Source organism: Rousettus aegyptiacus, unplaced genomic scaffold (genome assembly GCF_014176215.1).
Source record: "Rousettus aegyptiacus isolate mRouAeg1 unplaced genomic scaffold, mRouAeg1.p scaffold_m13_p_6, whole genome shotgun sequence".
NCBI classification, from domain to species: Eukaryota; Metazoa; Chordata; class Mammalia; order Chiroptera; family Pteropodidae; genus Rousettus; species Rousettus aegyptiacus.
This window is the reverse complement of record NW_023416309.1, coordinates 80,111,018-80,138,663: the sequence shown is the minus strand read 5'-3', so window position 1 is coordinate 80,138,663 and position 27,646 is coordinate 80,111,018. Positions and strand designations below refer to the sequence as shown.

The window sequence follows — 27,646 nt, the reverse complement described above, 5'->3', positions numbered from 1 at the left end:
ATCTGTGAAATGGGATAATTGTGCCCACTTTGTGGGGATTAAGTTAGATCTCACCTATAAGGGAGCTCAGCAGAGTGGGCATAGCATTAGTAGTTCTCTTTTCCTTTCTTGAGGAGACCTGGGGCCCACCCTGCCAAACCCTGGCATTTGCCATGGTCACAGGTGGCTGTAGACACACCTCCCCCTTAGGTCTGCTAGGGCTCTGCCTGGGAGGCACTGCACCGGGAGAGGGGCCTAAATCCATGGGGCTAAAGCTGCCTGCACCCCTGTTATCCCTCTCAGATGGGCCTTTCAGAAGCCCGGAAATAGGAGTTTGCCAGAAATCTTACCCAATGACTCACCACATGCTCCTGGCATCCATATTGGGCCTGGCTAGAAGGGTAGGGTGTTTTGGCTATCAAACTGGCAGCTGGCCTGGCATGGGAAGGGTGTGTTCCAATGGGGCCACCTGGGGCACTAGGGCAGGGATGGTGGGCAGCTATGCCCAGGCTCCAGATGGTATAGGGAGCAACCAAGCCAAGATGGAAGCTGGCAATGGGAAGGCTCCTGGAATGCCAAGCACAGTGGGAGGTGTGTGCCAGGCCCAGAAAGGCCTGGAGCGCTCAAAGAAGACTGGCTGCCTAGAGAAGGGATGGGACTTGCATGGGCCATGGGGCTTGTGTGTACTCATCCTGAAGGATTCTCTGGATCTCAAGAAAGTCTAGCCGAGTGCCCAACCCCCAGCTGAAACATGCAAGCCGCCTCTGATCATGGAAGGCCTGACCTGGCATCTTCCCTGCGGGCAGCTCAGATACCTTGGCCTCAGCAGGCACAAATAGCTACAGTGCCCTGAAGGGAGGTGGGGGTCAGGGGGTGAGGGGCTGTGGTCCAGACTTGGGCTGTTAGCAATTCTGGAACCTCTGAGGCTGTTGCCCAGGGCCACAGATTTTAGCCATGGCTGTGTCACAGGGCAGGACCTCAGCATGACGTCAGGCTGACCTGAGCAGGGGTGTGATTTATGGGTCCTTAGAATGCTCCTCTCCTCCCATGGTTACTCCCATCCTCTTTTCCTGGATTCCATCCCTTCTGCCTACCCTGAGCCATCCTCATGAGTTCATGGAGGGGCAGAGAGGGGCTTACTCATGATGGGGAAAAGCCACAAGCCTTTCCCCAAGCCCGAAGGAGCAGTGGGCTGCCTTCTAGGCCTTCCAGCTGCCTCACTCATCCAACCTCCAGTGCCCAGCATGGCCTAGCCCGGTTGCCAGCCCTGGGTAGGAGGGCATTTCTCAGGCCTAGCCTCTGGTAGGAATGCAATCCAGAAACCCTTAAGTCCATCTCCTGCAATAAAGTCACTTGCCCAAAACTGCCCAGCAGCCTTCAAGGGCCAGTCTGCCATACCTTCTGCTTTCTAACCCAGGCTTATCTCCTTCAGGTCTCAGAGCAGGCATTGTCATCTCCAGGAAGCCTTCTCTGACCCCCCCGGCCTGGCAGAGTGTATCCCATTCTGGAATTTCCACAGTCCCCTGTGCTTCCCACCTCCATCCCCAATAACACTAAGCATTCTGTTTATGATTTCAGATTCCCTCACTAACTGTGAAGAGCTGTGTCCTTGCTGCCTAGCACCTAATAATTGCTCAAATTATACTTGTGGGAAAAATTCGTTCATCAGAAAACATTAATTAATGATTAACCGAGTGGCCTTGGGCAATTCCCTTTCTTTCTTGGCCTCGGTTTTTCCAACTAGCCATTGGGTCTACAGTATCAGTAATTCTTCGGGTCCCCAAGAGGCCTATATAATGCAGCCAAGAGGCCTGGATAGGAGTAGAGGTTGCCCAAACTGGCCCTCAGAGAAGAACCATAAATCCTGCTCTGACCTGACTAATTCTGTTCCTTCCCCTCCTGGCCCTCCTTGCCTTGGCCTCAGACTCTGTCTCAGGCCATAAAGGCCCACAGGGTCCCCATAGACTCTGCCCCATGGTGGCTGGCTAGAGGCTGGGGCCAGTATTTCCCTGCCACATTTTCTGACAGCAATCCAGGACTGTGGCAGGTCTTCCTCTCAAGGTTGCCTGGTAACGGCTTTTGCATTCTGATGAAAAAAAAAATGTGGCAGCAGCAGACAACAGACACAGGGCTTATATGAGGGGGTGGGCATCTAGGGTGGGTCTTATGCCTGGGTCAGGGCCGGGTCAGGCAGAGCCAACATCTTGCCTCTTTGTGGAGAGTACTAGGACTGAACCCACCCTGGCCCAGTGGGCCTCAGATGGGGGTGGTAGGCTTGGGGGGCAGGTGTAGCCAACCCAGGCCTGCTGGGGACACCCAGCCTGGAATCTGCCCCCTCCCACCTTCTTCCCTACACCTGCAGCTGGTGCCTTCTACTCGGTGAGCCACAGCCGGTGCCACCTCTCATTAGGTGATGATTTTACATTAATTACCTTAATTAAGTGGCACTGAGCGCTAATGGCTTGGGGGGTGATGGTGGCTGTTCCTAATTACCCTCCCAGTCAGCCCAAAGTGAGGGGCAAGGGCTTGGCAGACCAGGAGTAAACAGTTACAGAAAGAAGGGGAGAGGGCCACCAGCAGTGGGAAATGGTCCCCCCACTGCAGGGCCAGGCTCAAAGGCCTGGACCTGACCTTCCCAGAGAGAAGGGCTGCAATGCTGCCCTAGACAGGTATAGCTGGCTCTAGGCTGGGATCCAGGAGCTTTGGGATGGGTGGGGAGTAGGCTAAGAGTGGAGGTCAGGAAGTGCTGCCCTGTTCCCTGGACTCCTTTCTCTGCTCCATTCCCTGTACTCCTCAGTTGCCAGCCTGATTTCTCAACTGTTGCCTCATTCCTTCTTTTCTCCATTCACATGTCCATTTGTTCAATTAATCCATGGAGAACCCATTCTGGGCCCCTTACTCCAGGTATCACTCAAGACACTCAAGGCTAGTTGAGGAAATGAACAACTATAAACAAACAGACCGATAAAAGGCAGACTGGTAAGACCCAGGATAAGGGAAGCCCCAGGCTTTGGGGACCAGGAGATAATTGCCAGAGAAAGTGAGGGCTGGGTTGAGTCCTAAAGGAGGGGATAGTAGGGTGGCTTACCCAGGCAGATGGACCAGCATGTGCAATTTGGGGCTTGAGGGGAAAGCGGGCTTGGCCCATTTAGTTAGCTGCAAGCTATTCAGCACAAAGGGGGAAAAGAGAACGAGGGAGAAAGTGACTCAAAATGGGCCCAGAGGGACTGGCCTTGATTCAGAGGAGGTGTAGGGGTCAGACTGATTTCATTAGAGAAAAATGACTGTAGTGTAGGTGAAGGAAGGATAGTAGGGAGCAAGTGAGAGTGGGGTGACTGGTGAGGAGGCCACTGTATCATCTGGGGGAGAGAGGATGGAGCCTGAAGCATATGGTTGTGAGGATTGAGGGAGAGAAGCAGGCCAATCTGAATTCTGGGGAGTGTCATGGTGATAGAACGTGGATGTGAGTCGATGGGACTGGGAGAAGAGGGAAAGGGAAAAGCCAAGTTGACCTCACATTGGACAGCTTCACGGACACCATCCATATTGCATTGTGATAGTCTATTTCTGGTTTCTGAATGGTTCAGATCAGTCTATGAAGACAGGAGTGGGGTGGCAAACAGGCTGAAGGAACAAAAAGGAAGAGCTAGATTTGGGGCATGTGGAGGTCAAGGAGCCTGCGGCATATCCGTCTGGTCCTGCTTGCTCACGTTTTGGGATTAAGAGAGAATTTAAGGATTAAAAGGGATGAGATGGCCTAGAGAGGTAGGGGCAGGAGGTTGGGGCTGTCAGTTTGACTCCTCCACTGCCGTTCACCTCTCTGATGCTGTGGCTATGTCTGTTTTCCCAATTCTGCATCCTAGGAGCCAGTACAGGGCCTGGCCCAGAGGAGCTGCTCAGGGAATATTTGCTAAAGGAATAAGAGTAGATAAATGAGTAAATGGCTTTCAGGCCCAGCCTGTGTTCTTTCTACTCAGCCACATAGATTCAGACACCCATCTGTTCCTCTGTTCATTGGAGCTGGACATCCCTCTTCAGGTTCTCCTGAGTCCCTGATCAAACCCCGAGGGGAAGAGTTTGGGTATGCTATAGCCCCTCTTAGCCTAGGACATTGCTGAAGGAGAGGAGGAGCCTCTTCACTCCCTGGTCCAGTACCTGACCATGCTTTCAGCCTATCACCTAGCCCTGGCCCAAGGCTCCCCTCCAAAAGATACCCCTGAGTTTCTCCACCTCCTCCCATGGCACCTTTCTGGAAAGATAGCACACCAGCCCTTGCTTTGACCCAGCCAGATCTAAGTCACTCACCTTGATTTCCACACCGTAGCCAGGATAGACAGAGATGTAATAGAAACAGTCCAGGCCAACATCAAGGGGTGAGCTGGGGGCTGTGGGGGAGTCCAGAACGCCCTCTGGGCCTGAGAAATTCCAGCTACAAGGGCCTGAGAGGTAGAAGGAGACACAGGCTAAGCCCAATCCTGGTATAGGGGGTCCAACTTAGGCTGACTTGTGTGTGTGTGTGGTGAAGCCCACCCCTTGGGACATCTATTCTCCCATTTAAAGAAGGGGAACATCTTCTCTTGAGTACCTACTGTGTGTAATCTTAGTTCTCATAATGGGTCAGTGAAGTAGGTATTCCTACCGCTGTTTTACAGATGAGGCTCAGAGGTTAAATAAAATTCCAAGGGTCTAGTAGGTGCTTCCAATGAGGATTTGAACCAAGGTTTATCTGGTTCCAATTCACATGCCTCCTGCATTCTGGCCCTTAGTACCAAAGGGCAAAACAAGCTGGCACAGTGATGGAGAGAGAAATTTAGGGGCCCTGCAGCTCCCCCATCCCGCATTTCTAGATCTGCAAGCCATCAAGTAGCTGACCTGGTGGCTGGATTGTGGTGAAAGTGGTGGTGATGATGGTGGTGGTGGTCTCCTCATCATCCCCTGAGGCCGTGGAGGTCGCAGTGGTTCTCTCGATCCCAAGCCCTGCAGTCCGGGATATGATCTCTGGAGCCCACGGCCTGCCCATGTCTCCAGGACCCTCTTGGGTTGGAGTCCATGCTCTGCTAGGGGGTATAGTACTGGGCCTTTCCCCTGGACCTGCAGTAGGCACTGCCATGTTGGGCCCTGAAGGTAGGGGAGCTGTGATATGAAGCACAGGGGGCTCTGATTCCAGGCTCCAGGGTCCTTCCCTGGACTGGGGCTGAGTGGGCTCTGCAACCATGGCTGGAGTGGGGCTAGTGAAGACGGGTCGGCTGTCCTGGTTGGCCAGGCGGGGAAGGGGACTTGGGGTGTATGGCATAGGTGGGTCAGGCTGGAAAGGCAGTGCCAGCCTCAGCTCCTCCTCTCCTGTCTTCAGCCCTTCTTGTAGGAACTCCTCAAGCAGTGGGTGATGGTTGAGCAGCTTCAGGGTGGGGGCAGTTGTGATGAAGTGGACACCTCGTTCTGGCTGCTCAGGTGTGGGGGCTGCTGTCAGTTCTCCATCCATCTCCTCGAGGCCTGGGGCCCGGCCTTCCCCCATGGTTGGGGCCTCTGAGGGGAGTCCTGAAATAATAATGATCAGAGGTTATCCCCCTTCCCCACAGAGAGCAGCATCACACCCAGTCCAGGCAGTAGGAGAGCCATCTCTCTTTTGACAGAGAGCCCTGGGCAGTGTGCTCACCATTGAGGATCATGGAGCTATAGAATTTTAGAGCTGAGAGTGAGATGATATCACATATTCAAGGATGGTACATGAGATATCCTTTCCCCTCCACTACCAGAGGTGAACATTACTGTCTATCATTGCACTATTTCCTGCTGTTCTCAGATTTGGCCTCAGAAACCTTCTCAACACAGCGCTCCAGGCAGCCATGCTTAATTCCTCAGACCAACATGACAAATATTTGCCACCCCTAATGTAGCTCAAGGGCCTTATCTTACTGATGGGGAAACAGGTCAAAGAAAGGAAGTGACTTGCTCAAAGTCACATGGCCAGTTATTTGACCTGAGATGACACCCTTAGCAAGAGCACCTCCACCACAGTGACTGTTCTACCTGAGATTATAGTTCATTAAAGTTCATTTTCTGTTCTTAGTGAAACTGCTGGTCGTTAGTCTTAGGAAATGCTTCATATATTTGAGATTTTATTTTGGATTCCCTATTGGGCTTATGACATCTTTCTTAGGGTTCCATTAGAATTCATTGTCCCATCTCTCTCATTTCTCAGTCATTTCTTTTGTCTCTTTCCTTTTTTTTCTTTTTTTCCTGGTCCTTCTAGGATATATATGTGAACAGAGTAGGAAGAGCCAGCCTCTGGAGTAAGGCAGATGTGGCTTCAAATTCCAAATCCTTCACTTTGGGGCTCTTTGACCTCAGGCAAATAACCTAAATTCTCTGAACCTTAGTTTTCTCAACTGTAAAATTGAGTTCCTTTTTAGAATTAACTGAGGTAATATTACTTCCCTTCCCCATTTGCTATGTCTCTCTGAATTCCCTTTATCTTTCTTGTGACACTAGCCAGGGTCCAAAGTAGGGATAGAATGGTCATCTGCCATGCTACCTACCCACCCCCAATCCATGGCAGACATTGTTAACCAATTTTGGTTATTTCTTGCTGAGGTCACATGGGACTTCAGAATCCTTTTCAGAACAATTATCCAGGCAGCCACTACCAGTGGATTAGATAGGCTATGGAAGATGCAACTTATTTGCTGTTGCTGGTCTGTGGTTGCTCTGCTATTGATTATATTGACTTGTTCAACCACATAGCTAAAGAGATGATACATATTCCACTTGTGGCCCACTAGGCTCCCCAGATCCTTAAATACCAAGAAAAGGTCAATGGATACTGGCTCCAGGTTCAGCTCATATAGAATTTTGCCAGCTCTGAGAAAGCTGGGAGGATATTCTGATTCTAATAGCTCTCAAAATGGCTGCCTAAGGACTTGAAGGGAAATACAGCCAGAGTGAGATAGAGTTTGCAAGGAGAAGGTCGGTTCCTCTGCATGTCTGGTGGTGGGGCTGTCATTCCACAGGCTCACACCCGCCCCATGGATTGGCAGGCGTGAGGAAGTGGCAGATGGCCTACATTCTGTTCAGGAGACTATGGCAACTCTGATGTGTCAGACAAATGGGAGGAGGGAGGACATTGGGGTGGAGAAGGTGGGTACAGGTCAGAGGGCTCCCCATTCCTCTGGGTTAGAGGGGCTTTGGTGCCCCAAAGCCCTGAGAAACCAGGACCAACCCCTATCTGAAGATGCTTGCTAAAGTAGCCCATCTGTGCCTTGGCATTTCGTGCCAGTCACTGACAACAGTGCCTAAACTAGATGCCTAGCCAGGCCCATACCCCCGGAGCAGATGGTTGCCAGTGCCCTGTGTCTTTCATCTGAGTCAGGGATGGGAGGTGGAGGCAGTGCCTGTGACATTCCAGGACAGGGCTACTCTCTTTATCCACCTCCCCAGATGTCACATGGCCTTTGCCAGGTGAGCTGAGACTGATCTTAGCATGTCACAGGAAGAGGAACTTTTCTCATCAGCCCCTGGGGCTCCAGTGTCCCCTTCTAGGATTGCCTAATAGGAGATGTGGCCCGTGGCTCCCAGGATAGTTACCTGTGGGATTCTTCATTGGGAGAGGGCATGCAAAGAGATCTTCTGTCTCAGGAAGGGACCATAGCGGGGCCAGCTCCTCCCGTGGGCTGCCAGGTGGGTGCTGGGCAATGGAGCAGAGCTAATGGGCACCTCCCGTCACTGTCGATTGCACTGATTGTGTTATCTGGGGGAACTGAACACTTGGTTAAATGGGATTGAGATAGCATATCAAACGTGCAAATTGATTTGGCAATCATCTGCCTCTTGGTCCCGGAGGGTGCCACCCACTGTCAGAGAGGGGAAGATAATCTCAGGGAAACAAGCCATTTCTGGGGAGAGGGCATCTCCAGACAGCCTGGTTGACTCTGATGGAAGCCTGAAGCCCTTCCTGTAACTTCCCACCTGCGTTCCTGGGTTTCTCTCAGCCTGGCTTAACTGAGTTTAAAGGTGCAGAGACTGACAAAAGGGGAGAGTGTGATACAGTGGTCAATGGAAGGATGTGTCAGGGACCCAGATAACCAGTCTTACCAGGCACCTATTGTATGCCAGACACTGAGTCAGGCTGTCCCCAGATCTTGTGTTATTTAATCGACTCTACAACTCTATGAGATGGGAATCTTATTCCCACATTATAGACCAAGACCCTGAAGCAAAGAGAGGTGAGATGAGGACTTGCCCAGTGGTACAGTGGTGGAACTGGGATTTGAACCAGCGTTAATCTGGCTTCAAAGCCTTAGTCTTTCCATACCAAACGATCTCACGGGACAAGAGACAAGAGCTACCCAGCAGAGTATACTCTAGCCCAGAGAGAGGAATGGACTTATCCTAAGTCTCAAGCAGGTTAGAAGTGGAGCTGGGGCCAGAGTTTCTGGCATTCGAGACCTGAGTTGAGCCTGAGTCAAGTGGGGCCCTCAGGAAACCTTTTGGTTGGGACCCAGGTTGCCCCCACCTGGGGGCACATCTGAGTATGGGACCCAAACCAGAGACCCAACAACACTGTTCTACAGGGCTGGGCACAGAGTCACACATACCTGGGTTCAAATATCAGCTCTGTCACTTAAAAATAATATGAACCTGGGGAAGCTTTTGTGTCCTTGGTGATAAAATAGGCACTTTGGAGGGGTTTTATGAGAATCTGAACGCTCTAAATAGCAGTTTCCCTGGGGCACTGAGGGAAAAGCCATATTTTGAGGCTGGGCAGCCCCTGGTCAGGGTGATACTGAGGCAGGCTTCTAGGGTGGGGCCTCTCCTCTCTGGGAGACCCTGTTCCTTCTGTATAGCCTTGTGTAGAGCACAATATTGCACCACCCCTGCAAAGTGCAGCCACCTTCAAGTCCTGCATGTCTGTGGGGGACAGGGCTTTGGCCCACAGTAAGATAGACCTCATAATCTCCACCTGCCCAGTTTGCCTAGTGCCAGAATACAGGAATGTGCTCGCCCCTCCCTTCCTCTTTACCCCTGGGCTGGAGGCTGCATCTTCCAAGTGGGCTGGGTCTGCGAAACACCATCTCCCTCTCCCCACCACCCTCCCCACTGCAGAGGAGGCCTGGAGCTTCCTGGAAGCCCCCAGCCCTGGAGTGGCCTGGCCCTGCCTCCTCCGTCGATGCCCTGGGCCCTCCCCCCCACCCCCACCACATTAGCTCTTAAGCTATGCAAATAGACATCGGAGGGAGCCCTGTTTAAAGTATTTAGACAAAATGAAAAAAGGCTTTCATTGGCACTAATGAGCCATTCAGGATGCCTCCCCAATGGATTCTCTCCCGCTCCTGCCTCCCGCCCATGCCACCCCCTGTTGTCCCTCTTGAGATTGAAGGCTCCCTCCCACCAGCCCCAGCCTGGGCCTCCCAGGGAAGGCCTCCTGCCCTGCCATCCCCTCCTCAGGGCCCAGCTGGGTGAAGGTAGAGATGAGGGCCCATGTATCCCACCCCCAACAGGCTGGGATTGGAATGGGGGAGGGGATCTAGCTGATTTTTAAGGGAAGTCATATGACTAGGGACTCCTCTTCATAGCATCCAGCTATGTAGGTGCTATTGTCTTTGTCTTATAGAGGAGGTAACTGAGGCTCAGTGAGGCCCAGGGGCTGCCAAGGGTCACAGTGCTGGTGAGCTATGGAGCTGGAATTGGTCTTTGTGGAGGTGGTGATGAAGGGTCAGAGTCATTATGCAGTGTCCCTGTCTGGGGGAACCACTGCATGAGGCAACAGTTTACAACTCCAGATGCCGTTCAAGGACAGGTTGGCTGACCCCTTGGTGCTATTTTTCTGCAGCTCTTTCTCTACCATAGGCCAGAAATATCTCATGTTCCAATCCCAAATCTATGCTTCACCAGCTGTGCGACCTGGGCAGGGGCTGCCCACTCTGGCCTCCGTTTCTTCATCTGTGGAGTGGGGACATCTTGGGTATGGTGAGAGCCATCTAGACAGGTGTATGCTCTCATTTGCCAGCCCAATGCCATTCTCTGCAAGGGCAAGGGGAACCTCCTGTCAGTCTGGCAGCCCTGCAGAGGTGCCAAGACATTCCCTCTTCAGGGCCTAAGCTGCTGGACCCTCTGATGTAGGCACAGGAGGAGAGCTCAGAGCTCTGAGGTGTCAAGCTTGATCCCCTCCTTCTGGCAGCAGCACCAGCTCTCAGCTGGGGGAGGGGCATGACTGCAGGTAGGTACAGGGGAAGCCTGGGGTATACAGTGGGTAGGGAGCCCACTTCTCTGGGTTCTGGAGGTTAAGCTGGCCCAGCATAGGGAGAATGAGAATTTAATGGGTTCCATTTATTAGCCCATAAAAGTTAATGAGTTTATTCTGGAGGTTCTCTGGCTCCTTTCAAGTTTTAATAGGGGATTAGTGAAGGCCCAGCCCCTTCAGACCCCCATTATCCCAGAACCTGGGGGAAGGAAGAGGGGCCCTGGGAGTAAGAGGCTCTGAGTCCCCTAGAGCCAGAGCCTGGTCTCCACAGTGACAATTTCACTGGGCCAACCCTGCCCACTGAACTGAGGGGCCCCAGCTACAGGCTGGCAGGGCCAAATAGGGTCCCTGAGGTCAGAGATTCAGTTCTAAAGGCTTCTGATTTCATGTGTTACTGAATTTATTACCCCTACAATATTCTTGCATTCGAGGAAGGTTTGCAGCTGTCCAACTACTTATATTCAAAGGGAAGGAAATATAAGCCCTGTCCGACAAATGGAGAAACTGTGGCACAGAGCCGGGATGTGGGTGCTCCAAGGTTTACCTAGACGATACGGCAGAGCCAGAATGGACACAGTCCTGTGGTCTGGAGCCAGGCAGCTGGGGCTGCTAACAGCTGCTATCACTCAGTGCTGTGTGCTGACCATGCACTTAACACCCTCACATGTCATCTTGTCCTCCCCTTACTCCAGGGAGGTTTGGGTCATTATCCCTAGAGATAAAAACACTGAAGCCCAGAATGGTTAATTAGCTTGTCCAAGGTCACACAGCTAATGAGTGGCAAGCCTGGGAGCAGAACCCAGAGCTGGGCAGCACCACAGCTCAGCTTTGTCCATTGTTCCCACTGGCCCTCAGCTGTAGCTCCTGGGGCCTCCTATCTCCCCACCAGCTTGGCTGCAACTATCTAAGGGCACTCGTGCTGGGGGCCCCGCAGCTCTCGGTGATGGGGAAGGAAGTCCTGGTGATGTCCTGGAAGGGCAGTGGTTGGGATGGGCACAAAGATATACTCGAAGAGAACTTCTCTGCCAGAATAGGTGCCTTCCTTCTTTTGGCCCATTTGCTCACTACTTTGTCTCTTCAAACCTTCCCTATCCAATCAGGCCTAGCCTCTATCTTCCCTCTGGGGAGCCATCTCTTCCTGGCCCAGTGGGTGACAATAGCTCCCTCCTCTGACCTGGTGGGACCTCAAAACATGTAGAGCTTGTGTCTATGGACAAGGATCCAGTCCAAGACTCTTCCCATATCTCTGTCCACGAATGCTGACCCTTGGTGCTAGGCACAGTGAAGGGTGGACTTGGGGCACACAGTTTCCAAGCCAGGATTCCGCCTGTCTACATACTTGGAAGGTTCTCTGTTCCCCAAAGCACCTGGCTCTTGGCCAGCAGGAGTGGACAGGAGCATGCAGGGGTGGGTCCTGCAGGAAGAAGATGGGCAGCCAGCCCTTGGCAGTGTTCCAGTACAGCCCCAACTGGAAATTGATGAAGAGTGTCTGCTGGCACAAGCTGGTGGGTCCCCCAGCCCCACACTACCCTCCCCTTCCCCAGTCACTGACCACTCCCCGTCACACCTTCTTGCTACCTTCTCTTGGTCAGCCCCTGGCAGTCCAGTCAAATATGAAGTACAGATATGAGTGGGGGAACCTCCTCTTGGCCAGGCTTCCAGCAAGGAAGTGGCCGATCCCAGAATCTGAGTCCTTGCCTTTTTGAGTGTCTCATCCCACCTTCATTTACTCAGAAAGAAACTTGAGTCCCAGGTCACACAGCAAACTTGGGGCAAGACTGGGACTCAGGATGTTGGGGCTCGGAGAGCATCTGGCCCAACTGCTCTGAAGCATGAACCCTCTAATACTCTGGTCTGTCCACCATCCATGGCATACTGGGGGCATACCCAGGGACAGAGAGCACACTGCTTCCTGAGCTGCCAGGACAGCTACTTCCTGCACCATGGGCTGGGGTGGTGAGTCACCCTGAGTTTAGGCATCTCCAGGGTTGGTATCTTCTTGCCAGATGACAGGAGCATGGGTGGGGGTAGTGAGCAACAGCCAGGTAGGTGGCTCACTGGTCTTGCCCCTAACAGGCTAGGTCCCTCTGTGAAATCACTTCTCCAACTCCAGCCTCAATTTCCCCAACAGTAAAATGGAATAAATATGAGAGGATCATACCAGTTTCACATTCCAGGATCCTGTGAGCCACAAAAAGTCTCTATGAATAAAAATATTGAATGCTACTGTTTACTGAGAATTTACCACACACCTAGCACCATTCTAAGTACTTTACCAGAATTAATTCATTTAATTTCCATTGAACTTGTTTTATCCTATTTTATAGATGAAGAAACTGGGACCCAGGGGAATGTAGTTCCCAAGTTACCAGTTTGGATGTGTCAGATTCAAACCCAGAGGCTGTCCAGCTCTAGAGCAGTGCTATCTAATAAAACTTTCTGTGATGATGGAAATATTTTATACCTGTGTATCCAATATGGGAGCCAGTAGCCATACATGGCTATTGACTACTTGAAATGTGGCTAGTTAGACTGAGTAACTCAATTTAAAATTTTATTCCATGTTAATGAGTTTACACTTAAATAACCACATGTGGTTGGTTAGTGGCTACCATAATGGAAAGCATAACATTACCACACCTCTCAACCCTGTAGTGTTCGCCACCTCTCAGAAGGGGAGAGCCTATGGTGGGGGTCCCCAGAGAAGAATTAAGATGGGGTGGAGTGTCTTCTCCCTTCCTTTATGCCTGAGAAAACTAGGGACTTGTGGTTGGGCAGGGAGAAATGATGAGAAGCCCTGGGACTTCTTTAGGTTTTTCATAAAGGCCTTAGGAGGATTAGTGTTCCCCCTGCCCGGTGATATTTGCTTCTCAACCTTGGCAGAGTGCTAGTGTTCTGAGGGATGGGATAGTCAATAGGCAATTTTTAGAGCTCATGCAGAGCTAGTTTAGGGAGATTTTATGGGTGGAAGACAGCCAGGAACACTTGGCCTTGTGTGATTTGGCCCAGGATGGGGCCAGGGTGTGTGACTGTTCCATGATGATGCCTGCTGTGCTCTGTTGACTTGTCCTTACCTCACTGCCCAGTCAGGACCACAGGGGACTGGCCTGGCCACTACCCCAGCAACAGAGCAGCTGCTTGGCCTTGGGGCCAAGAGAAGTCACTCACATTTACTAAGCACCCACTATGGGTTAAGCATGGACCTCTTAAAGAGCTGTCTTCCACCTGGAGCGGCAGCCTTTTGTGCTTGGAATTCATTTTTTACCCTTTACATGTGAGGGAATTGAGGCTGAGAGGCAAAGAGAATCATCCTAGTTCATATAGGAGAAAAGCAGCAAATAAGAGGTTTGAACTGGGTCAGCCTGTTTCACAGCCTGAGCTCAAAATTTTACTGCACGGAGATGCTGCTTCATATGAACATGTATGCATGTGTGTGTGTGTAGGACCAGACACATACATGAGCCACAAGTCATTACCATTTGTCCTTGTCCATGGACACCACACCCTGGAACCTGCCTTCACATAGTCCTCAAGCCCAGAAAGGCCCTAGCTCCCAGAAGGGATGCTCTTCCCAAGGCTGCTGCTCTACTCCCTCCATTTTACTCTGCTCCCTTCTTAGACCCTAACCTGACCCTTCCTGGGAGATGCACTGCCCCACAACCCCTCAGGCTCTGGGTGAGTGGGAGGAAGGTGAATAGCTCTGGGCTGTGGGTGGGCCCTCCCTCTTCTCCCCACTGCCCCTCCCTTCTAGGTGTCTGTGACCAGGGACCCAGGGTAGAGGGAGCTCCCAGCTAACTGCCACGTTCTCCGCTTTCCAATTTAAAATCTAATATGGTCTTGCCACTGCAGAGCTGGGGGCTGGAGAGGTGATTAATGAGGCCTCTGCTACAGCGTCACCTGCTGTGCTCTACACCTTCCCCTGCGGCCTTGGCCTTGTGTTAGTTACCCCCTCCTGCCTGCCTGCTGGCCCTAGGGGCCTGGGGGCCCTGGCTCTGCCTGACCACAGTTCCTGGGGCTGGGCAGGTGACACAGGTGGCACAGGAGCTGGGGGCCTGAAGCAGGGGTTGAGGGAGAAACAGGGGCTGGCCTTGGAGGTGGGGACAATAGAACTGATCCCCACCCTAGAAGGAGTGGGAGGAACAGCTGGGGTCCCCTTTGGCACCACTTCCCTCACTGGCCAGGTAAACCAACCAACTGCCTTACTCCATTGATTATGCCAACTCTCAACAGTGTGGCCAGAGCAAGGGAGGGGCATGCCCCTCAGCTGGTGCTCAGATAAGCCCTCCCTCAGCACCAACAGCTCCCACCACCTAGTCAGTAGCAGGGATCTATTCTCTGAGTGGAAAACCTTGGAAATGTCAGCTGGGATGAGGAAGGCTGTGAAGTCAGTTCACTGGTGAAGTTGGGGATGGAGTGATCTAGAGAGGAGTATCCATCCTCTCCAACCTCTGTCCCCTGCCCAGCTCCAGGCATCTGTCAAGGACAGTCCCTCCTAGCCACTAAGCCCAGAAAGAGAGGGCCATAAGGTGCCAGAGCCTGAGAGCAGGTACCATCCTGGGCCCCAGACCAGCATCTCTGAGCTGCTGTCACCTCCCAGACCCGACCCTGAAGATCAAAAGCCAACACCATTGAGGTTGTTCCCAGCATCTGCGTTCACCTCTGAGATGAATGACCAGCCCAGTATCCCTAAGGTTTTATGGCCTTTAGGTCAGATGAAGAGGCTTTTTCTGTGTATCAGGGCCAAAATCATCTCTCTGACCTTGTGACTTTTTCCCTGTGGCTGCTTTTGTCAGCTGTATCTGGGAAGAGATGGATTGGGGGAATTGGCTAGTGATGGAGGGGCCCCGAGTCCAGATACCCAGGCTGCCCTCACTTTAATGCTGAGGTAGGCTTTTTCTCTCCTGGACGTCACTAGAGGTAGCTCTGCCACTGACAGGCTGTGTGACCTTGGGTTTATCTTGCCCTCTCTGGGCCTATCTGGCTTTTTACTCAGTTCTTGATTCCTGGCTTTTAAAAATGTCTTTGGGTGTATGGGGCAGAGAGTCGCAGTCCCCCTGTTATTAGTGGCCAACTGTAGGGGCTGATAGAGCCTCCCGATGGGGAGTGCTGAAGGTGAAGGGGACTTGGCTTGCCACTTTCTGTATGGTACTGGACCCTAGTCTCATCTCCATCTGTTGATCAGTGTTTGTTGAGCATCTGGAGGGCTCAGCTGTGTGTGTGCAAGTATGTGAGTATGCAAGTAAGCATGTATGAGCACGTGCCTGGGGGTGGCACGAGGTGAGAGGTGGGGGATGGAGGTGTGAGAAAAAGACCTAGGGAGAGATTTAACATTTTAGAGCACCTACTGTGTGCCTGTTCTGCTGGCCCACTTGCCTACATTAACTGATTAATAATCCTCCCCATCCCACAGATAAAGAAATAGGATTGGATAGCTGAGGGAGATGGTCTAGCTGGGCCCAAGAGGCTGACCTGGGGCCATCCCTACCCTGCTGAGCTTGAGAGACAGATAGGACTGATGCCAGAACAAAAGACCTCTGAAAGCAAGGGCAGCCTGTGCCCACAGGGCACATTCATGCTCTGAGGGGCCAGGGCTGCCTCCCTCCTTGGTCTCTAGGTTTAGACACATTGAACTGCTGTACTCTACCCCTCCCAGCTGGTATCAGTTTTTAGACCAGCTGGGACAGTGGTGGGGTGAAACCCAGAAGACCCAAGGGCCTAGAGGACAAAGGGCTCCGGTGGTGCCCTTTGGCAGAGTTAAGCCATAGCAGGGGCCTGAAACCCCTCTGGGAAGTGCCAGGGCAGTACCAGAGGTCCGTCTCTGGGTGGGAATTGTAAGCTCATCCAGTTATGCCTCCTCCCCGACTTCATGATACTCTGAGCCCCTTTCTGCCTCTCCAGCTTCCATGGGGGAGACCCAGGTGGTCTGGCCTTATTTCCAAATGGCCTGGGGAAGAGTCATTGGAGGCCTGAGCTCTGTCCTTAGGGATTTAGAGAGAGCAGAGGAAGGACAGCCTGAGACCTTCTTTCAGCCCTAAGCAGGTGGAATGGAGCCTAACATGTCCCAGGGTGTGGCCCTGCACCTGTCAATGATCCCAGGCTCCCCTTTCTCCTCAGAACCCCAGCCTGTGAGGCTCCCCAGGCTCAGCCTGTCCTCCCCACTTCCCCAGCAAGCCTTAGTGGGGGAGGGGAGGGGTGCAGAGAGGCTAAAAATAGCAGCAACAGCTCCAGCTATGAGTCTCCTTGAGGGGTCAGTGGAGCCCAATATAGGGGAAGAAGCAAGTGGAGGGGGGCGGTCTGGGGAGGGGAGAAACCAGCCTGAGCTGGAGCTTGCTGTGTCTACACCAAGGGCCACAGTCCCAGGATGCAGAGTAAGAAGGGTACGGAAATGCAGGGATATATGGACACAGACACCCAGAAATAGATGGACAAGATAGGCAGAGATGTACACAGATATGGCTACCTGTACATCTAGGACTTCTCCCCGAGACCCCTAAGAACACCAGATGAGCCCAGTCTTCCCGACCCCTTAGTCTTCTTACCCCAACCTTGCTTTGACCTCCAAAGAGTCTGCCAGTCTCAGTGTGTGAACACCTTGAGTTGAGAGGACTAAGTCCTCTTACACTGTCTCCTCCAGACTCATCTGCTTGAGGCCCGAGGCAGGGAAGAACCAGGGACAGCAGAGGCAGCATTAGGGATACAGGTACAGCAGACTAGACACAGGATGCCACCCAGGTGGCTTGGGCCACAGGAGAACCATCCCAACCTGAGCAGCAGGCCTCTTCCTAGCCTGGGCTGCTGGGCAGAACAAGGGGAGGGGGGCATGGGAGGAAGGTACCTGGATCCAGTAGGGTAGAGGTAGGGCTCTGCCAGGAGATGAGCAAGAACCAAGCGAGCAGTGAGGGGAGGTGGACTAGTGAGGCTGGATAAGCAAATGCACAAATGACTTTTCTCGTGTGTGCCTTGCTTGGTCCCACCTTTACCCTTTTGCCTGTAGATGCCAGGGGCTCTTCTACCTTCAAAAGGTAACTCGTCCATCTCCTCTATTTCCTCTGACCAACCAGAAAATAGGGCCTCACAACAGGGGGGTCCTGTCAGCTGCCAGCACATCAAATCACCAGCACACCCCCTTGCTGGGTGTAAATGATGTCTAAGACAATGTCCATCAGAGTAATGAGCCAGGGTGGGGGCCCTTGGAAGCACCCTGAACCCAATCTTCATCCCTTTGCATTGCTAGGCTCACTTTCCTGGTCAGACCTGGACCAGCTGACAATCACACCCCACATCTGCCTCAACAGTTCAGCTCTGGGCTCCACCAGCTTCTGATCTAGCCCCTCTATTGACTACATATTGATTCCTGGTATTGGATAGCTTGGGCTATTGGAGGACCCTCCCCTCAAGCAGGGCTTTTAGTCCCCCCCACCCATCACTACCCCCTCTGATTTCCTTTGATCCTGATGATCTTGTGAAAGAGGTGGCATGGGCACTGTGAATTCCCAAGGAAACTGAGGTACAAGAAGGTGACAGAACTTGCCCAAGGTCACCCAGCCAGCAAAAGCCAGTATTGGGTTTAAACCCTGGGGTCCTGGCTCCTTGACCAACATTCTTCTAATTATGTTCTTCCTTTGGGGCTGCTCCTTGAGGCATAACTTGGCTCTTCACATTGCCCAATATCCCCCCTCCCAGGCTCTTGGGCTCCCTGGGCACCTGCTGGCTGGTGGGATCATGGCCAGACACTTAGCAGGTGGCTTAGCAGGGGGACAAAGGAGCTAGTGCTCAGCTGCTGGGCTGGGAGGGAAGGAGGAAGAAGCTATGGAGTGAAAGAGGGATCCGGGCTGAGAGTGGAGAGGGGCAGGGTCTGCTTCTGTGCCTTTAATAAGGAGCCAGCATGCCAAGGGGGTTAAAGGGGGGTAAAATACCATGCAAATGAACATCTGTGTGTGTGTGTGTGTGTGTGTGTGTGTGTGTGTGTGTGTGTGTGTGATCTGTGTTTCTGTGTTCAGGCACTTTTCATAGTTCTGCCCTCCTAGTCCAATGGACCAGCTGGAAGGAAGGTCCTGAGGGTAAAGAGAGGAGCCCTGAGGAGGAGAAGAGTGGGGAACTGAGGGAGATGCTGAGGTTGATGCTCGGGTACAGAATTCTGGCTGCACCGGGGGAGGGCTAAACACCAGGGGGGCCGGGGACTGCACCGGGGGAGGAGAGAGACCCATTGCTTGGATTCTGCAACATGTGGTTTGGTGGCAGGAGGTGCCCTGCACTTGCTGTGCCTTGTCGAGGAGTTAGGGGAACACCCAGATCCAGCAGAGATAGGAAGAGCTGTGATGGAAGAAACAGGATATCCTAGCCCAGGAACCCCAGAGGCTTGCTGGGCTCTCAAAGATCCAAGAGTTGAGCCGTCTTGCTACAGATGAGAAATTGAGGTCCAGAGCAGCTCCTGACCAGAGATCTCTTGTGGTTGGATAACGTAGATGCTGTTGGCGTGTCATTTGAATCTCATTTAATTAAAATCAGAGGGTCCCTGGTCTAGATGGGGAAGCAGTCACAGCTGAGCTTATTAAGAAGGCAGCTCCCCCTTCAAACTGAGTTCCTAAAGAGTAGGAATTATGTTGTATTCCTGCCTAAAAAAGAACCTAATAGGTGCTGAATAGAATGGAGAATGGGTGAGTGAATCAAGAGGTTAAGTTCCTGATGGGAGATATTTAGTGTTCGGAGGACATAGAGAGTCCTTTGGCTGAATGATCAGGTAAAGAGGGTGTGGGAGAGCTGAAATAAGCTGAAGGATCCAGAATGGCATTCTAGGTATGGAAAAATAGCTTATCAAAAATAAGAGCCCCTTGTCCCTATTGGGCCCAGCCAGGACCCCCCTATCCCTGCCCCTTCCCGCCAGCCTGCCTGCCAGCAAGGCTGTATACTCTGCAGCCAGAGACTTGTATTATTGTTGGAGAAGCAGCAGGTTTGTTTGCTCCAGAGCCCGCCGAGAAATCTCAACAATCAATGGCCAACAACACTGCTGGCAGCTTCAGTATTGATCGACCCTCCCATCCCAGGGTTGGCGGTTCGGCGCAGGTAGGCAGGTGTAAGGAAGCTGGGGCAGGCTTGGTGTTTAGCTCTGTCCAGGAGCTGAGCTTCAGGGAAGTTTGGGCCTTCCCACTGGTGGGCTGGGCCTCAGTGAGGCTGAGGGGCCGGGATGGGGCAGCCAAGGATGCCAAGACTGGAATGATTGGTTCTTTCATTCATCAAGGCCCACGAAGGGTAAGAGAATGAGTCACCCAAGGGCATTTACTTCTGGGCAAAGACTTCAGGGTTCACCTGACTTCCACCTCTGTGCTCTATCCTGTTTTCCAACTCTCAGAAAGGATGTTTTATTCCTTTGCCACGAAGGACTGAACAAGATAAAATATACAGCAATAAGGACCGAGGGTAGAAATCAGGAAGGTAAGCCACTTTCATCACCAGAAGTGTGCTAGAAGAAAGTTAGGGGCCATTTATACCTTGGGTCCGTCTGACAACATGGGCTCGAATTGGCCTATAAAATGCAGATAATAGCTTTTATCTCACAGAGACATTATGAGGCCAAAATGAGCTAATGTATATAAAGCACTTCGTACAGTGCCTGGCACATAGTAATAATAACAATAACAATAATAATACAATAATAAACATTGTATTATTATTGTTATTGCTATTATTAGGATAGTGATACTCTCTTGAGTTCCCATCTGCCTCTCCCTAGGCTTTGCCTCATACTGGGGGAGTGGAGACAGTGCTGGCTATAGCCAGGTTCTGCAAAATGGGCAGGTACTTTGGAGTAGTCTTATAGCTTATTGGTGGTGAAGCCCAGAATAACTGATTTAATTTGTAAAATGTGAATAACTAGTCTCTCATATTAAATAGAAAATGGATGTGAAAGGCTTGGTCCCTGAGAGTTCCAGGCCATGCCTCAGACATGTTTATGAAATGAGTGAATGAATGAATGAATGAATGGTAGATGGATATACCCCAGGGACTGTTCTTTTAGGAGATGTGAAAGGTTCATGGACATGAATTGTGGTCTTGAATGACTTCCCAGCCCCCACATTTCCATTCATGGGCATGTCAGGCTCAGAGCCGCTCACAAGGTTTCATGTGGGTTCTTCCAAGCTCTGTGACGGTGTCTGAAGCTGAGGCAGATGAGGGGGCTATGAAACCAGATGGCATGGGGTTGCCTCCCACTTACCTCAGTCCTTAATTTCATACAGGGCACTCCCCTCAACCAGCAGAGGTGGTACATAAGTGTTGGGGGAGGGAGTCAAGAAGCTTGGGCTCTGGACTTAACTCTACCACTGTCTACCTGTGCAACTCTCATGGATTTATTCACCGTGTATCTAATGTCTGCCATGTGCTAGGCTCTGTGCCACTAGAGACACAAGCAGTGGTAGCAGTAAGAAGTGGCTGGAGAGAGGTGTTAGCCCTCTCAGAATGGCCATCAGCACCCTACCCCCAAGCCACTTCAGGCTGACGGCGTGACAGCTTAATTTGTGGAAGGAAAAAACTAAGTAAAGGCTATAATTTACAGTTGGGATAATTGGCCAACTGTTAGAAAAGGGAAAAAAATCCTAACATACAATCTATGTAAAAATAGTGCGCTTGCTACGCAAACTCAGCTTCAAGACGCAGTCTCAGCTGTCATGCACCCACCTCTTCTTTCTAAACAGGCTGCTGACCCTAAACTTCTTCCAAATAGGAATTACGGAGCTGTCCCAAGATAGAGGAGGTGAATAAAACAGACTTGGTGGCCTCCTGTCTGAGTTCAGTTTTGCTCCTAGAGAGGAGCATCAAGCAATCAGGTGCTCATAACCCAACAAGATGACACCTTCATGGGGGAATCCAGGGGATGTGGGAGCATAGAAGAGTCCTCTGACCCAGGCTGGAGGTCAGGCGAAGCTTCCCTGAGAAACTATATAGTAGACGTCCCATAAATATGTGCTGAAGAATTGCATGAAGTGTAGACTGAGCCGAGACATAAAGCATGAGGTGGAGTGAGGCAGGTTGGCCCAGGAGAAAAGAATTTTGGGCAGAAGGAATGGCAAGAGCCCAGCGCGGCTGAGAACATAGCTAGTTTGGAGAATTGCTTGGCCTGGCTAGGTGAGTTGGCTTCCTGCTGGAATTAGTCTGGAAGGGGTCTTGGGGACGTCCTACTGCTTCTCTCTACCTCCTGGCTGCTGACCAGGACTGGCAGCAGTTATTTCTGCCTCTCCCCTTCCAGCCTCTTACATACAGATCTTGGCTCTTTCTCCCTAAGGAAGCTAAGGATCCAGAAATATGCGTGACTTGACAGCCCTGATGTGGTCCCAGGCTTGGCAACCACCAGCTTGGTGCAACTTTACATTAAGTGTTCCAGAAAGTAGAGACCCAGAGAGGGCAGAGGCATACCTGAGGCCACACAGAGAGCCTGGACTCTTAACTGTCTAGACTGAGAGTTTTCTTCACTAAAGTAACCCCTACACATAGGCCCTTTTCCATATATCCTCTTTCTTGTTTTAGGGGTGGGGTACCCAGCTCTGCTAGCTCTGCTCAGGTAGGGAAATAGCATTCCTGAGCTGAGCCCAACCTACCAAAATGGGGCCTGAAGGGGCTTGGAGAGATGGGGATAAGGTGGAGGGAGGGGCTAAGGCAACAAGCTTTCTGATATGCCCCCCACCATTCAGGCAGCCATGACGGGAGGGGTATGGAAGCTCTAATTAAGCCCAGTTTCTAATTAAGCCCAGCCCCTGTGTCTCCTCGATCCCCATTAGCTCCCCATGGTGTCCCCAAGGCATTTTAAGCTGCCACCCTGCTGAGGAGGCTGGGACAGCCGCCAGGGCCTGCCAAGCTTGATGAGCTTAGGCCTGTGAGGGGCAAAAAGCCAATCCATAATTCCCCTCCAATCCGTGGCAGTTTCTAGGTCTTCCAGTCCTCTCAGCAGCACAATGGAGCCTCTTACCGCCATGTCAACCCCTTGGGCTCTGAGTGGACTCTAGACTGGCTCCCATGGAACCTTGTCCCCAGCACCCACTTCCTGACCCAGAAGCATCAGGCTGGGACAGGGAGCTAGGTCTGGTGTCAGCTTTGGCTGCAGCCCCCAGACCCAGGAAGGTACTGTCAGAACACTGTACCTAGCAGGAAGTCTTGCAGGAAGCAGCAATTTAGGGTTAAGGCAGGCTGGTTTGTTAACTCTTGTGACACTGAGGCTCTTGGAGGCCAAGCCCTCCTCCTCCTCTCCTTTCTCCTCCAGGCCATGCCTCCCAGACACCATCCCTTAGTTCTTAGCAGAATAAGCAATCCCTGCTTGCTATCACCTCCCTCCTTCTTTCCACCACACGCTCAATTAGAATTCAGAGAGGTGCAGCATCAGTTTAAGGTCACACAGCCAAGGAGCACCCTCAGCCCCTGAAGACCTAGCCACACCCTTGTCTCTGCCACTTCCACCTTCACAATCTCTCCAGACCACATTCACAGATGCAGAGTTTAATTAACTTTATTGATATTCAGAAATTAGGAGAATGACTAAAGATAATTGCTCATTAAAAATCATTAAACTGACACAGCAGGCCCCTGCAATCACCACCCCTCCCACGCCATTTTCCTCCCCACTTGTGGCAAGATTGTCTGGGCACTGATCAAAGGTTGAGAGTATGACCAGTGGCCCACGCACACCTCATGCCTAGGAACAATCTACTCGGTGGCTTGGCAGTAGCAGAGGTGGGGGAGGGGAGAGAGAATAAGGGACTGAGCCTGTGGAGTTGAGCTATGCCCATCAAAATCTTTGACTGTTCCCTTGGCCTCCACTTCCCACTGCTGGGCTATTCAGGATACATCCCTTGGCCTATGTGTGAGCAGAGCTCTGAGGACCCATCTCTCTCGAGGCCATGTAACTGAAAAATACACCACCTGGGCCAAAGAACCTCATGGCCTGAGGCCTTTACTCCTTCAGGCTCACCTTCTATCGGCCAAAGCCCCCAGGAGCCTCGAAATGGCTGAATGCACTGCCTCCCAATGAGCTGACTCAATAGCTCAATTATTAGGACCTTGCACCTCTGCTGAAAGGGAAGAGAGCACTAGGGCCAGCCCAAGTACAGTCAGTCCCTCTCTCCTCAGACCTCACGCTGCATGGCCGTTTCCTCTTCTCCCTTAAGGAATGAAAATAAAGATTTTCCTCAGCAGACAGACCTGCCTACCCTGCATATCTCTTGCTTGGGTGGCCCTATGGGCCTTGGAGAGGTTGGGGTAGGTCAGGGAAGGACACAGGTCAGGGACACACAGACCCTTGGTCACAAAGTGGACTCACACCCTCACTTAGACCTCTGGCCACACCAGCCATCCTCCTGGAGACCCGCAGTCTCACCCAGGCCCTGCAGGAAGCTCTCTGGCAGAGACTGTACTGTACGCTAACAGCCTTACACACTGCTCACACCCACTCACTGCTGAGCCTTCACCCAACATTCAGGTATCCTAAAGCACAGACCTGTTCAGGTGTGCTAATCCAGACATACTGAGTCCTGGTTACATTCACACTCAGACCCACATACCCACACACAATGCTTCAAATTACATGCTAGGGGGCACACGCAGGCCCTGTGCCCTATGGGAGCTGTCCAACATAAAGTCGCGGCCAGACACAAAGACAGGTCCTGAACTCCGAGGAACATCTTCAGACAGTTGGGTCAGAATGCTGGCTTCTCCTCTACTCACCACCTGGGCCGGGTGGGGTTACAGGACTCTCCCTTTCCCATTATCAAAGAAACACTGTTCTTTGTTCTGGTGACCAAGTAAGAACCCCTGCAAGGGCAGCCAGGGGTGGGGGTGAGGAAACCTGGCTGAGTTCGACAGGAGCCAGAGGATCGGAGAGGGGCTTCTGTGTCTCTGAGGATGCAAAGTGAAAACTGCCATCTTGGGGCTCATTCTGGCCCTGGCCCTGAGGCCCTAACCTCCAATGTGGCTTGGAAGAATTGAGTAAATTCTCTCCACTCCACATCAGGCACTACAAACCATACTTTGAGGGGTGGCAGATCCCAACTTTAAGCAAGGTCCTGGCCACCCCACCAGCCAACCGGCTGCAGTGGAAGGACTTAAGCATAGGTAGCTTTGGTGAGTGCCTGTTTGTGGGGGGGAGGGTGGCAGCAGATTCCATGGAGACACCAAAACTGTGCTCCCCCGAAGCACAGAACCTCCATCCTCTCCTTAGTACTCCCCAGCTGCCTCCTGCATGGCCAAGCTCCCCTCGACTGGGACAGATGAAGTTGGAGATCGGACTGCAAACAAGGACCGGGATGTAGGTCTTCCTGCGAGGAATCTGTGGCCGTAGAGTGGGAGGGAGACTAGCAGGACGGCTGGCCTGGAGGAAGAGCCCTGGGCGTGTGAGGTGTGTGTGTGTGTGTGTGTGTGTGCGCGCGCGCGCGCGCGTGTGCGCGTGCAAGGAAAGGACTTCGGGGAGGGCAAAGTATTTATCCCAGGACTCAGTTACTGCAGCTCAGGGCAGAGGGAGAAGCCCAATATGGGGCTCCAGGCCCTCCGACATTTCCCCTGGAATTGTGCTCTAGGTTCCGTCTCCCGCGTGGCAGCGCCAAGATAGAGAAAGGTGAGCGACGTCCCAACTCCGGGGCCAGCCATCATCCGGCCGCGTCTCTCCGCAGTGAGGACGAGAGGCCCCGGAACAGGCAGCAAAGTCGAGCGAAGTTTGGCGGGCGGCAGGGAAGGCGGGACCGCTGGCAGCCAGCAGGATCTTCCAGAATCACCGCCCTGTGGCCTCCCCCCAAGCACGCGCCCCGGCGCTCTTAAGGCGCCTGGAGTGTGGCGAGGTAGCGCGCGGGTGAGCGCGAGAGTGCGTGCGGGGAGGGGGTGGCATGATGAATTGCAGCAGAGAAATCCCATTAGATCCGGGGAGATGATTAAAGGCGAGGTCTTGGCCAGGCGCGAATGGCGGGAGCCGCGGCAGCTTCCCGCCCGCGGAGCCCGCGCCCCGCCCGGCTCGGCCGGCACGGGGGCAGCGCAGCCGGCGGAACGCGGTGCCTGAGCTGGGCAGCCAGATTCACGGAGCCGTGCCCAGGGACAATCCTCCCTTCCCACCTCCGAGACCCCGCCCTCGCCCCCCGTTCTGCCGCCGGACGCCGGGGTCCCTTACCGTGAGCCAGGAGCGCCAGCAGCGAGGGAAGGAGCAGCAGTACTGCCGGACGCATGGTGTTGGTTGCAGCCGCGCCCCGGGTAGGGGCCGCGGCGGGAGGGCGCGGGGCTCGGCGGGGCGTGGGCGCGGGGGACCGAGCAGGGTCCGGTCCGGGAAAGGGAGTGGGGCCGCCGCCGCCGTCACCAGCTCCAGACAGAATCAGCACCACGGCCAGCGCCTGGCGTCGGTGCCCGGGATCGCCGCGCCGGGCTTGGGGGCGGGGGCGCGGGAGGAGCTGCTTACCGTAAAGTCTCATGCAAAGGCGCAGAAGACCCAGCGGCGGGAGGACAGGCTCCCGCGCTGCCGCCAGCTCAGGGGAAGCACTGCTCTGCTAACGTGGGCGCACGGCCCCCTTCCTTCTGCCCTGCCCACACCCAGCCAAGTCTGTCACCCACATTCCCATTCGCAGCCTGCCAAGAGGGTAGGCTTCTAACCTGATTCTCTATGAAAGAGCAACCTTCTCCCCAACCCATCCTGGTACCTGAGGGCCCCAAGGGTGACCTGGGAAGACGTCTGTGAGTAAGGCAGTTGGCGAGGCCCGCATGCCCTTGTTGCAGCTCCGTCCTGGACCGATAATGAAGATGGCTTTTGAGCGTACAAAGGACAGTAAATTATTACTTTGCGCTCAATAAATGCCAGGGCTTCAGGCAGCTGCATCAGCAGCAAACTGTGCTCACAGAAAAGCTTAATTATCCTGATATTATAGTTAAAAGCCAGTGGTACTTGTGTCCTGGGAGGACATTCTTTACTTGGCAGAAGGCAACCTGGGCCAAGCTGTGGGCAGCTGAAGGTAGTATCTGGGGCCCCATGCAGCCCTGGATCTCCAGGACCTTGTCCTGCCTCCCTTACAGGACCAGAGAAGCCGCAGTGCCAGCCAGTGAGGGCAGACCTTTCATGCCTATCCCTACTCAGGTTCCTGAAACTGGTGGAGAAAATGGGAGAGGCATGGGGAGGTCAGGCATTTCCCTATTTTAGATAGAGACTCCAGGGAAGTAGCTAGGGAGGCTGTACCATTCAAAGGCATGGAAAAAATAAGATTCCAGGGCTCTGTTTGGGCTGTGGATCACCAGTGAGTCTCAAGACAGCAAAGAGGGCAGTCACAGCTGTGCCATCCCAGAGGCTTATGTTTAGACCCAGGGGTTTTCGTCTCCATTGATGGGCTGACTTGAAGAGCCACAATGGACATGATGTAACATGACCCTGTGAGTGATATTACTATTCCCTCTAGAAGAGGAGGGCTGAACACACTGTGGGCCCTAGGGATAAGGCCAGCTTTCTGTTTACTTCTTTTCACATGCACTTAGCTCCTTCCCAAAGTTTCCAAACCCTAATCACTGTCTAATGCCCTTCCTGATCTCATCCTGGAAGCAGGTGGCAAGATTTCTGCTCTTAAGTCTCATTCCTCAGAGAGTCTTCTGGTCCTTACCACCTCTGTGGTTTTCCAGTTTTGCTTATTGGATTCTCTCTAGATCCTCTTCCTGCACCTCGACCACTGTAAAAAATACCAGGCAGCAGGCAGGTGGCGTGGAATTATCTGAGAGAGTCACTGGGAGAGGATTTCTTCACAGTCATTTCAAGAAGCTGAGAAAAGAGGGCAGTAGCAGAAGGATGGTAAAGGGGTGGAGGGGGGGAGTTGACAAAAGGATCCGTAGTGGGGAGAGGAAGCCAGGAAAGAAGGTGCAGAAGGGGAGAGAGAAAGAGAGTTGCTAACAGAGAAGGGAAGTGGAAGGTTCTGTGGCTGAGGGGAGTTTGGAGGAAATACTGGCAAATGGCATGAGTCTTCCTTTCTTCCTTGAAGGTATTTCTGAGCTCCTCCTTGATTTCTGGGCCCCTCTGGACTAAGCAGCTTGGGCAGAGGAAGGTGAGTCATGACCCAGGGATTAACCTTGTATGCCATGATGATTCATGGGGATTTGGAAGCTGGTAACAGGCTTGTCTCCTGGCAGTTGGGCTCCTTGATAGGCTGGGCACTCACAAGGAGGATAAGAGGAGCCACCCAGGAACCTGCTACACTACTCTCCCTATTGCCCTGACAAATTTAGGCATTTAGGAGGGGGTCCAATGGAGATTACAAGTCTCAGAATGCAGGACACTGCCCTGAGCTCAGAGGGCCGATTCGTACTGCATGATGGAAAGAATAATGCAGCTGGCTGTCCCTCCTTCCTAAAGATACACAATGTGATCTCCTTGCCATGGGTCCCAGTTTGGTTGAGACAGAGCCTAGGCCAAACTAGGAAGCAATAAAGGTTCTGTCA

General features: G+C 52.7%; 1 protein-coding gene across 4 annotated transcripts in view; it reads right to left on the bottom strand.

The window, feature by feature from the left end:
• Nucleotides 1–25,554, bottom strand: part of SEZ6 (seizure related 6 homolog) — a 42,716-nt gene extending 17,162 nt beyond the window's left edge. For 2 of the 4 annotated variants that reach the window (XM_016139022.2, XM_016139023.2), the window contains exons 1-3: nucleotides 25,353–25,554; nucleotides 4,852–5,514; nucleotides 4,285–4,418 (exon numbers count right to left, since the gene is read on the bottom strand). In XM_016139022.2, the coding sequence (XP_015994508.2) occupies nucleotides 4,285–4,418; nucleotides 4,852–5,514; nucleotides 25,353–25,407 (852 nt within the window). In that variant the 5' untranslated portion in view covers nucleotides 25,408–25,554. The remainder of the gene's footprint in view (nucleotides 1–4,284; nucleotides 4,419–4,851; nucleotides 5,515–25,352) is intronic. The other 2 variants (XM_016139024.2, XM_016139025.2) reach the window with 1 other exon arrangement.
• Between the last annotated feature and the right edge of the window lie 2,092 nt (nucleotides 25,555–27,646).